At 38.4% G+C, this 12,524-nt stretch overlaps 1 protein-coding gene across 1 annotated transcript in view; it reads right to left on the bottom strand.

Annotated features, from left to right (window-relative positions):
• The window catches only part of LOC139115859 (glycine receptor subunit alpha-2-like), a 49,218-nt gene that overhangs the window by 6,133 nt on the left and 30,561 nt on the right, over positions 1-12,524 (bottom strand). The window contains exons 5-8 of the mRNA XM_070678262.1: positions 8,539-8,621; positions 6,236-6,373; positions 1,986-2,215; positions 778-954 (exon numbers count right to left, since the gene is read on the bottom strand). Of these exons, the coding sequence (XP_070534363.1) occupies positions 778-954; positions 1,986-2,215; positions 6,236-6,373; positions 8,539-8,621 (628 nt within the window). The remainder of the gene's footprint in view (positions 1-777; positions 955-1,985; positions 2,216-6,235; positions 6,374-8,538; positions 8,622-12,524) is intronic.

Below are 12,524 nucleotides of genomic sequence, written 5' to 3'. Positions count from 1 at the left end.
ACTTATGCTTGTTCGATATCATGAATATTAATGTGATCGTAGCAAGGACAAGATCCATATTTGTTACCTGTCCTCGGGCTTGTGTTCAAGATGATGCAAATTGTAATAAGCATTAATGAGCCGAATGGTCAAGCCTTGATGGCCCTTCCTGAATATCACTATTCGTTTAGTACGTATAACATATGGTGATCCTTCCCTCACTATCAGGAGTTTGTAATTTTAACAAGAACCAATAGGTCATTGCTTGTCGATTTCAGGGAATAGCAGATAGCGATAAATCGTCATCGATCCAGTTTTGTATGAACTGAACAAGACACTGCCATCTAGGGTAAAGTCTAAATTGTGTAAATACGCTCGTCTTTCATGGCCTCCAGAGCGCTAGTCTTTCCATGTATGTATCTTGAATTGCGGTCAGCGATACGATTTTTAACATAAAATCAAATATTCAAATGTGCAAACACCTGTTTGCTTTTCTGCTTGGTAATTGGATCATTAAATTGACACAATACGGTCAATTTATTCTTCCCCCCGAGCGATGACGCACTCTTTGTTCTCTATTCCACAATCAAAATTCCATTTATTTGGTTGCATTTCAGTATACCGGATTTACCAATCAATATTTAGTTGAATTTAGTTGAATGCATTACGTTCATCCGTTCCAACACAGCGAACAAAAACGAATGAAAATGAACGGCAAACAGAATACCGTATATGTACATAAAACGCCAGACACATGTTAGAACATGTTAACAAAAGCATTCTTTGGTAGTTCAGTACCTTGAGGTCACCCAGACTTCCCCGGTCTTCTCTGTTGTACAGCCTTTCCGAATAGAAAAGCGGCAAATGATTCGGCTTTCGCCTTTCTTCGAGTTTGTAGAGGTGATAAACAAAGACAAACTCGATCAGTATCGTAAAGACCAGACACTCGCACATGGTCATCCAGATATCTATCGCCTGCAGAAGAAAACAAAGTGGAAATGAAAATAGGAAATATACTGAAACAGCTTTACAGGCACTCAGGTTTTATCAATAACGGAGAAACTAAACATAGACTGTAATTTGATGTGTTTGTTCATGCACTGCAGAGCGGCGCACTTGTTATATTCAAGTTGCATATCGCGCGTTACTGAGGCTGACTGTAAGGTGGCCGCTTGGCGTCGCGCTTCACGAGGATCGCGAGGACGAAACATTTCAGCCAAATGTTTATCCAGCTATAATGCGTCATTCTAATGATTGGAAATATAGGTTTAAGTAAATAGAAGCTTTAATTGCCGCTGTATCCGAAAATGCATCCGGATCGCTATACCAGCTTTTTATGGGCGCATGTAACTGCCCTGAGCTGAAAACAAACCATATGCCACTTTTAGATAGAGGTTTGGGATGTTGCGGGTAGTTTCTGCGCGGTCGGTCTGTTTTTGTTGCCAGGTTGTTCAACGCCGTGCATTTACCGCTGATAGCCGCTGGTATATAATGCCTGATTCTTCAAATAGCATGGATCTAAACATTCATCGAATGAAAATGCAATAAGTCGAGAAACATGCTCGTGGTTATGTGAAACCTAACCTGACATTAGTGTGGCAGCGGGGCTACTTCGACCATCTTAAAACGTTTTAAGTACGAGTCTCTGAAATTAATTACGCAACCTGCTGAACGATATTGGGGCGAGCAGGATATGTTCCCGTTTAATGCTAACTGCACACACTCTATCCAAATGATCCACAATACATTTTTTCAAGAATGATTTTAATCATTCAAAGAGTTTCGAAATCTCACTCTGATTACAACGTAATATGGGACTCATTATACAAAAAATTGGGTAGCTACTTATGTTAAGAAGAGGCAAATTGTATGATGAGAGAGAGACACACACAAACAGAGACAAACGACATAGAGAGAGAGGTAGAGACAGACGGACAGATAGAGACAGAGACAGGAACAGACAGATAGAGATAGACGATATAATTACGCAATTTTTTTATAATTACCGTGCTGTAGGTGACCTTTGGTATCTGACCTCTCAACCAGGTCGACTGCGTGACCAGCGCCAGAGCGGTGGTTATTCCGAGAGTTGTTCTTGCGGGTGATGACGTCGCTTCGATCCACAGGGTCAGCCAAGAGAGTATTACCAGGGCACCGCTCGGGATGTACGCCAGCAGGATGTAGAAGCCGAGTTGACGATCAAAAATTAACGTCAAATTCACATGGCTAAAACTACCTGCAATTACAACAATACGCGCCATTTAACCAACAGGTAATATAGAACATTATAACTATCAAATCATACGGTAGAGATTTGCAAGAATAATGACTATCAAATTATATCGGGCAAAGTGATGTGACGAAGATATCGTGAATGCAAAGCCATATATAAACAAGGCAAAAATGTTTGTATGGAGGATTACGGAAAGTGTTTGTAGAACTTATTATATTATTAAGTAAACTTGCAACAGGTCAAAAACGGATATAGCTATCAGAAAATCCGCACATTTTATGATGTACGTCATAAGTATTTTTTTTTCTCATGAAAGAAAGACATATCGAGCTCTTAAAACACTTCCGAAACGGGACACACCTGTGCGTAGGATCGAACCCGTCATTATCATCATGTGACATTTCGATTATTATTGTACACTCTACAATTGCCGGAAATGAAAGCCAACGCGAGAAAAGAATAATTGCAGTTGTTATGTGCAGGACTCGAAAAGAAAATATAAGTGTCTGACAGAGTAATACATCATGAAAATGTCGATCTCCGTGTCCATTAACTCAGAGTGAGCCTGGACTCACGGTCATTTGAAAGAGAATTAATGAAATTTCTGTAATTGCTGTAGCAGTGTTGATAATGAATCATCCGTGACATCATCATGGTGGCGGTATGATCGAGTCTGCTACCAGCAATTGTTCCATTTTGAACACCCTGGACGGCCGATACGCGACGTCGACTAACCTCTGCCGCCAGATTGTCGTTCACGTCTACTTACAATTTCCAAATGACACGTCTCTGAATCTTACGACGTTCCGAAAAATCCGAAAAAACATCACACGCGAATACATCAAATATTTTCATGATGTTTCAGACTTTAGTTTAAATGATACTTCGACATTGTGAAGAATGTTTATACATTATGTGATTTTTTTTCCCACTCATTTTCTTCCCTCTCGTGTGCAATAATTATCTAAATTAGGATGGATTTCGGCACCTTTCGGGAAAAGCACGCGAATACGACCTTAGTTGTTAATGCCCCCCCCCCCCCTCGCGAAAGTCGTCAATTTATTTGCGACGCCATCAATACCTTGCTTGTTTGTTTGTTTTTTGTTTCTTTCAGGGAAAAGACACTCATCCAGTTGTGAGAATTGTCTAGTTCTGTCATACGAAGGAGAGGTTTCCAATTACAGTTTCCCTTATCAATGTGTGGAAGTGCCCAAACATGATTTGGAAACTGCAATATTTTTGTCTTATCCCGTTCTTTTTTTTTTTTTTTAAATAAACACCAATGGTATTTGCATGATTTGTTTGTAAGGTTTTTGGATTCTCGTTTTCGGTTACCAAGGACAAAGTGGTCTTTAACCCGTCTTGGATTTTAAAAGCTGCATAGGTGACGTCTCGGTCACGCAATTGTTAACGTACCTGTGCTGGAAATTAACTGCTGTGAGGATTTGAACTCTCATAAATTCTCCTGAACGTACAACGCAATGCATGAGTAATCATTGAGGGTGGGATGTGGCGCGTAGTTTGTTGCCATGGCGACGAAACGACTTGACGTCATTCGAATCGGGTGACGACATCGATCACCTCCATAAATAGGTATCATCATTTTGAATCGAAAATTATGAAGACGGGCATGGCACGCGTTGGCAAACAGCAACATCATTTGACCTGGCATAGCTCATGTTTCACCCAAAAATAGCTCCCTGAACTCACACGACGAAAATGGCAAACAACAATCGTATTGCTGGACTACAATTTACCTAAAAGGGTGGGAGATTTATTTTCAATGATTCCCGCTTTCAGCGGCGAAAGCAAATGACAGATTACCCCCATCGCTTAGGTACAGATCGATTTGTCAGTTTGCACACCTGATAGGAGACGCCATATGACTATTCTGTGACGTCACCTCCCAAACATAATATCAAGTGATGTCTCCTTTCAACAAAAGGGCAATCGAGCCGGCAGACGAATCGACTCGACCGTATGCGTTTATCTATAAAATGCCCTGTGTTTAGGTGTTTACAATATACTGGCAATTGAGTGTCCGCGAAACCCTTTCTTTCAAAGTTGGTTGCATTTTCTATAAAAAAAAATCGTTTCCATACTGTTCCTGCTGTTCAAATATGTGCAGAGATGATATGACTGAAGTTGAAAATATCTGCTCAATTCCATGGAAATGTCGTGGGGGATACGCCGATATTTGGTATTTCGTCATCAATAATACCGAGCCATTTTCTGACCTTTGCATGACCCCCTTTCCTGATATTTTCGTTGGTATAAATCAAAACTTTTTGCATCAAACCTTTCGGACGCCGATTAATCTCTCTATATACTCTTTAGTACTGAATTGCAACTGGACTTTTATTATTTTAACCGAATCATTTCGGTTTGCCCAACGATGCGTGTGTACAATGTTGGCATTTGAATCACGTGCATAAAAAATAGCAGGATGTGATGCGATTACATGTATAGGTCATCCGAATGGCCCATGCATCGATTGAGAACGCCTTTCCGATCATATTGTTCTATTTATATTTTCAACCCACCATTTTTTCCACAAAATGCGGTTCTCGGGCTACCCGGGACAGCTTCTGCCCTCCCCGGTGGCATGTGACAATGAACCTGTATCGTGACCTTCGCGGTTAATTCCAAGATCAATCTCAAGCTGTCCGACGGACTATGCTAGTTTGCTCTAGTATGATTGTAATGAGTTTGTAGAGAGGCAAATTAATATGCCTGATTATGCGGGCGCTTTCGGAGATCTAGACTAAACAAGGTCAAATTAATCATAATGAATAAAACAGCATCAAATATAATAAAACCTGAGTGCTGTCCATTGAGATATTTTTTTAATTTTTTAAGGGCGACGATAATTTTAGATGCCTATACTCGGCTAATTATTTTGATCTATTGTCATTTTGATTGGTTCCGTTGAAAATGGGTTTAATGTTCTTGCGCCCCGAGGCAAGGTCATGCAATTTGTCCTTGATATGTCATGGTGACCTTACAGTGAACCGGGCAGTCGAGTGGCATCCCTTGTGCGAAATCAAGAACAGATCGTTCGTCAAAGACCAAGTAAGTTAGTTCTGCGAGTGTATTACATGTAACGGTCAAATCGAATTAAAATTTTAAATAAACGACAACATTTTCTGTCTGCTGCTCTTTGTTAACGGTTGGACATCGGCTTGTTTATTTTAGTTTTCGCCAATTTATTTTTACAGAGTCATCACCATCAATAGTCAATCATACGCAGAAGAAAATAGAGGAGTGGTGTACTATATATAAGTATACATGTGATGCTGTAGACTTCGATGCATATATTTGTGAAACGTTACTTAGTAAGCCTCCTTTTGTTTGAATTGAAAATTCACTTTGAGTGGTTTAGTAAGAACTAAGATTATGATGAGCGAAACCTGGGATAATTGGGCGTGTGCTTTGAGCTCTCGTGTCCTATTTACTATATGATGCGCTACCTATTATGCCAATATTTCTTCTTACGAACAAATGCGGTGTGACAGTGTGCAATATAAAAATGTCAAAGGGGCTCTTGTGTAACGAATTAAATTTAGACATCAACGATACTATTACATGGTACACACTCGCAGGCTGTATTCACAAGTTTTACTTTGTGCTTTTCGATATGACTCCGAGAGTTAGACAAAAACAACTGCCTTTTACAGAATAGAAATACCCTGTTAATAAATCTAAAGATACGGGTAATAATGTATTTGACCATATCAATGACCCAATCTAGAATATTGAACCTTCGGTGTATCGTGTATTTTTTTAAATGTACATCAGGGCTGATTAAGATATCACACCCGCATTGATTAACTTATTGTTTTCATATAATGACGTCGACATGCCCGCATTTTTTCAGGCAAGACAGCATATGCTGCATCCATTCGAGACTGGCGCACAACCAGGAGCTACAGCTATATATGACGTTACCTCTGGATTTCGCATGCGCAATCGTCATTGACACGTTAAAGTCTTGAGTTGAAACCGATCCGAGTGTGTTCCTACCTGTAGAGTAGTCAACGATGCCTTCGTTGATGGTGTGGTTGCGCAGATAGTATTGCGGAAGTTTAAGTTTTTGGTATTCAATTGTGACCGGTTTACTTTCGTACCATTTGACGATGAGATCCGCCGCCGTAAAGCCATCTGAGGGAAAAATATAATGTGTACAATTAAACTTTCAAAACCCAACGCATGCTGAGCTTTTGTCTCTAAAATAGTACGGTACACGCTGGAAAAAATATAAGCCTTTTTATCTTTTTAATTCGGAGCTGTTATATTTCCAAACAAAATATAGAAATTTATCAATACAATTTGTATTCGATTTCTGAAACCTACATGAGCGGAGGACACCAGCATTCTAAACTAAATCGAATATCATTTTGGCAATGATCCTTTACTTTAAAATGACCATGACGACAGTCTCCGCTGCTATTATAATCTTAAAAAAAAAATATATATATATATATATATATATATATATATATATTATATATATATATATATATATATATATATATATATATATAATAACATAAAATTACTTCAAGTACAAAGTAATGATATCTGTTACTTAAGTTTCATGCATCCTGCAATCATCAGACAGAAGAACTTCTGTCTGATGATTGCAGGACGATATATATATATATATATATATATATATATATATATATATATATATATATATATATATATATATATATATATCACATGAACTGGCCCGAATTTCCACCTGTGTGACGTAGAACAGGACGGATAAGAAATCCGAATTACCCCTGTTGTACGTCATCAACCGGAACTTTTTTTGTGCATAGTACCGTTCATACATGCGAAGTGAACATAGACCGATTTGTTGTGATCGATGCCGTGCTAGCTCGCACATTATTTTTACAAAAAGGTGACCCGACAACTCCACACATGGGAAAATAGAAGGCATATTTGTCCAACGAAATTTCAAATCGCTGAAACTATAGCTTTTCCAGAGAATCGAATGGCGATACCGTCGATCGTTTTATTTTAATGGCTCAGTAACGTCGCGGCTCCAGTCGAGTCGTGTAGGCTCAGTGGACGTCGCACCTGGCGATCCCGGTTGGCGATAAAACCGAAACCTACACCTCAAAGTGAATAAATTAGTACAGTATAATCTTCGGGAAAGCGACATAGGAGGCACAAGCCTAAAGTCATTCGACTAACAACGATCAATTTCCTTAAATAATCACACAAAAACTCCGTAAACTCTCGCTCGGAATCAAACTTGCAGCCCTGGGCTTGCAGCGCGGCATAAGCATATAAGGCTGTAGCGAAGACATAAGCTGTCGAGCTGTGTGCAGCGCTGTGGAATCCCATGTACTTCGAAAGTTGACTCAGACAACACTCAAAACAGAGTTTCCGTCAAGTAACAAAATTATGATGTATCCATGGACGAGATTTGTGTCAATGCAAACATCAAAGTTCGTAAGACGAAAACATTGACGACCGAGATCGGGATTGACGAGTTGACACCGGCAGAGACCGGTGACGGCAACGTTGTGGGCACAGACATGCAATGAGTGTGTCATCGAACGGAATCTTTCGCGCTCGCAAAGGTCGTAAACTTGTGTGATATTTTGAAAGCCACGGCATCTCTGAGAATGAGAATTAGTGTTTCGATCGTGTCGTTGCATTTACTTCATAAATATAATTGTAAATATTCTAAGTAACTCTGAATACTATGGCTATCCGACACAAGCACGGTGAAAGCTATGTCCGCCGATGGCCAGCTTCAAGTTGCCTTGGTATCGGTACAGCGCGAGACAATGATTGACACGTTCACGTGACCGAATCCGTATGTCTGGTTGGTGGAGATACCATTTGATGTAGCAAATTTCAGCTTGATGGGATTTATGAATGAAAGTATCTCCTGGGTGACGGGCCGCTTTACTCTACGTCAACAGAAAAATAAGAAGACTGTTAAATAAGAAGACTGTTCATGTGATAAATATATAATCCTATGGTTCGGCTCGAAGTTGTACGGCTCCGCGAAAAACACTCGTATACGATGACGTCAAACAGCGAAAAATACCATGGGATTATATATAATATATATATATATATATATATATATATATATATATATATATATATATATATATATATAAACACGTACGCATACATACATACATACATACATACATACATACATACATACATACATACATACATACATACATACATACATACATACATACATACATATTCAAGTAGCAATAACAATAATGATGATAATCAATGCTTCTCATTCAAGTTCATATCCAGAGAAAAGTTATACTCACACGACTCTATTCGCATAAAGCAATATTGCGTGTCAAAAGGAAACAGATCTAGCTCCATCTGGCATGTAAGAATAAGAGTCATCCTGCGTTCAAAATGAAAAGACACATCACTTCGTAAGGTCCAAATTGACATAACAGGTACAACGAACATATTACAAATATTAAATGAGAATACTGATCTTTGGATAAAATATAAATTGGCAGAGCCGATACCCGTGTTAACAGGGGCCTATAGTCTCTTGTAATACCTGGAAATATATCTAAACTATCTACTCCGTGCATATATGTGCTTAAAAGCTAGTATATATGTATGCAAATTTGCAGACCAGCAACCCTATCACTTAACTACGATTTTATCTTCCCTGCATGTATGCCTTCACAAATTCTCCGTTGTGACCATGTTCGATCGCTACAGACAGCAACATCTCTGTCCCGACTCTCTTATATATATATATATATATATATATATATATATATATATATATATATATATATATATATATATATATATATATATTATGGCCAAGCATAATTGGTACTAAGTTTCTAGCTTTAACCTTCTGTTGATGATACAATTATTTTTATTTTATTTTATATCTTCACTCACATGTATTCATCGTGACGAGTGGTAAAAGACTACATTCAAACGCTAAAACAATGCAACTGAGTTACGTTTGAAGACAAGTTGTGGCGTTTATTAAAGATAATCGCTCACATTCAACATATTTTTGTCTGCTTGGTAACAGATACAATAGTTACACTATATACCTCGTCCAATATTTCGGTCGTGATTGACGGTAACGAGGTATGCGTCATTTATTGCGATGTACACGCAACGAGTCATTTACCCGTTCGACAGTTTCCCAAGCTGTAAAAGGTTTGCATTCACCTGTAATCTAAATATGCCCAAATATGGTCAAAGGGGCGTTCCATGGTGTTAAAATGCCAATGTGAGGGCGCTGTTTTTAAAAGGCAGCCACCCGCTTAAAATCTGTGATTGGTTATATTTTCTCTTTCCATAGTAACTTTGGCAAAATTGGAACAGCTGTCAGTTTTTAAAAGTACCGTCTATGCATACGCACCTTCCAGATAAAGTGCAAGAAGACAGTGTTGTGATGGCTGCGGAACTCGTAAAATTATATGAAGTCTGTCATAGTGAACTTGCCTATGGCCTCGTGAAACAGACTGCTTTTGGCAATTCTATAGGCTCCCGTTGGGCAAGCAAACTTGATTTATGATTATGTCCTCATGCAGTCGATATGTATTAATGTATAAATTGCTCAACATTTTGAGCTGACAGACATGGGGTTACCGTCGATCAAATTTTTGATCTCAACACAGTAATATTTGTCACTGAAATTTTCGGTTGCAACACTACAAACTTCATCAGCAGCAGGCTATCCCGAGCTATATGTCGTGACCTTTCGGACAAGTGACATTAAATCGGGTCATCGACTTGAGGTTATTCATACCATCCACCGTCTTTATTAAGAGATGGCAGGTTAACATGATTATATATATATATATATATATATATATATATATATATATATATATATATATATATATATATATATAATAACCTCTTTGACACCCCTTTCAAAGCATCAGGCATCCCTATGAAGAATTTATACATTATCCAATTCCTGTTGATTCATGTGAAAATATTGAACATTGGGAACCTCAGATGTCGTAGACAGGTGTGAAAGGTAATTACCAAACGGTCACGGTGTACATGATGTCCTTCAAGTTCAAAGTTCTACTCTCATTTGCCTTTAATCACTTCATTCCTTTGATAGTTAATGAAGGCGACGAGATAATCAACATTTTGACTCTCACGTGTATTCAAAGCCTTCAGTATAATTAAAATGATCAAATATTTCGAATAGGGAACGTATCGAGGGAATAATTAGTGTCATTCAGCATTGACTGTGGTTAGACACGTCACATGGTAAAAACCCAGAAGATTTATGTGGTGATAAACAATTTCAAACTTGATTAGAACGGTGCCCGCTGATTTGCCACGCTGACAGAACTAATCGACTTACTCACTGATTGTTGTATTTCAGGTACCTGGGCAAACTTCAAGAGAACAAAAAAAAAGATCGGTTCAAAGGACTTTAGTCATCAGGACTGCGCGTGCGTGACCTTCAGGTTTATACACATTGCACTTCGTTCACGGCAGTTTGTAGAAATGCCACACAATTTCTATGTAAACTCTCTCAGGTACTTTAGTACAGTTAATTATGGTCATATGTGGCCAATATGCCATCAGACTACAAAGCAGACGCAGGTTTCATCACTCGAATTCGAACAAAAAACCACAGTAAAACGTTGCACGTTCTGATTACGAGTTTAAAGGTATACTGTCACTTGTTCTAATTTCGCCACAGTTACCATGGAAAGAGAAAATCTAACCAATCACAGATTTTAAGCGGGTGGCCGCTTTTTAAAAACAGCGCCCTCACATGAACATTTTGAATACCAAGGAACGCCCCTTTGACCATATAGATTACAGGTGACTGTATACCTTCATGGTTGAGCTGCACGTTGCCAACACAGTTTTTTTCTCAAAGTAGTGTTACTCATCTAAGATGACAAGGAAACCCCCTAATACAATATATTTTCAAAAAGCAGTGAATCTAAAGTTTGGTATAGTAGCAATGGTTTATTGGAAGGATGAAGAGGTGTATATTTGGGGTAGAGAACCCAAATTTGGTATTAATGGAAAAAATTTAAGTCAAAATCTTGATACTATTTTCACTTGAAACAAGAGTGTATGAAGATAAAACGACTATTTTGTTTTGCATTATCTATCCTCATTTTAAAATGGCATGGGTTGAAAGACTGACACTCAAAAAATGTGATTGAAAACATTATTAGCAAAATTGAAATGCCATTACTCAAAATGTTAGCATTTCATTGCCAAACCAAATACTCGGTTTTTTATATAATATTATATAAAGAACAAATTGTGAAAATTTCAGAACATTTGACCCAGCCAGAGTGGAGTTGAATTCTTTCGACATTGGTAGAGAAGAGATTCCAGGAAATCGGGTGATTTGCATACATTTGCATAAATTAACACTTCTGTATCCCGCAACTTACGACTGCTTGACAAGCTAAAAGGTGAATCCACGCAATATTTCAGTCTTGGGTGAACAAATCAATTAAAATTGAATGAATATTTGATTTTGAGCAAAATATACGCTGTGTTGGGTGCAGCGCCCGTTAACAAAGGCAGAAAAAAGAATCTTTTGTGTAAAGCTTAGTTACTATTTTATCCGTTCTCCAAAATGGTCTGTTAGACGCTGCTGGTCTGCATAACTCGAATAGATTTTCCCGGGGACCCCATTCATTGTGATTGATAAGGGGACTTTATAACACTCTATGCATACAAGCATGACGGGTTGTGTCATGATGTCCAGAAAGGAGGATGTTTTATTGGTATCAGCCCTCATATATTTGTAGGTAAACAACATTAAGGGATGCTTTCTTATGCAAATCATAAAGCATGAGAGAGACACACACAGAAACAGATAGACACAAATAGAGACAGAGAGACAGAGACAGATAGAGACAGACAGACAGTCTAAAGAAGGAACGGGATTGGAACAGACAGGTGCATAGAGGGGGAAAGAGATTAGAAAGACAGAGAAAGGGACAACGATCAACCAAGACACACAAAGAGAGAGAGAGAGAGAGAGAGAGAGAGAGAGAGAGAGAGAGAGAGAGAGAGAGAGAGAGCGGTGGAGTAATGTCATGTCAATGTCAATCATATCATACATGCACCCTAGCATCGATAAGTGAATGAACAGAAATACTGGGCATGCGTGCTCAAATTCTATAGGGATGACCTTCCAGTCTGTAATCAGATGATATTTTCAAAACGAATTCAATGGTGTATATTTATATTCACATGTCTTATCAAATGTTGAAAATGCTTATCACATATTGATGCAACTTGGTGTATTCTGACGTGTGTA

The sequence above is a fragment of the Ptychodera flava genome, chromosome 17, assembly GCF_041260155.1.
Source record: "Ptychodera flava strain L36383 chromosome 17, AS_Pfla_20210202, whole genome shotgun sequence".
In the NCBI taxonomy this organism is placed as follows: Eukaryota; Metazoa; Hemichordata; class Enteropneusta; family Ptychoderidae; genus Ptychodera; species Ptychodera flava.
The sequence above is the reverse complement of the archived record's forward strand: the minus strand, read 5'-3'. Positions and strand labels throughout refer to the sequence as shown.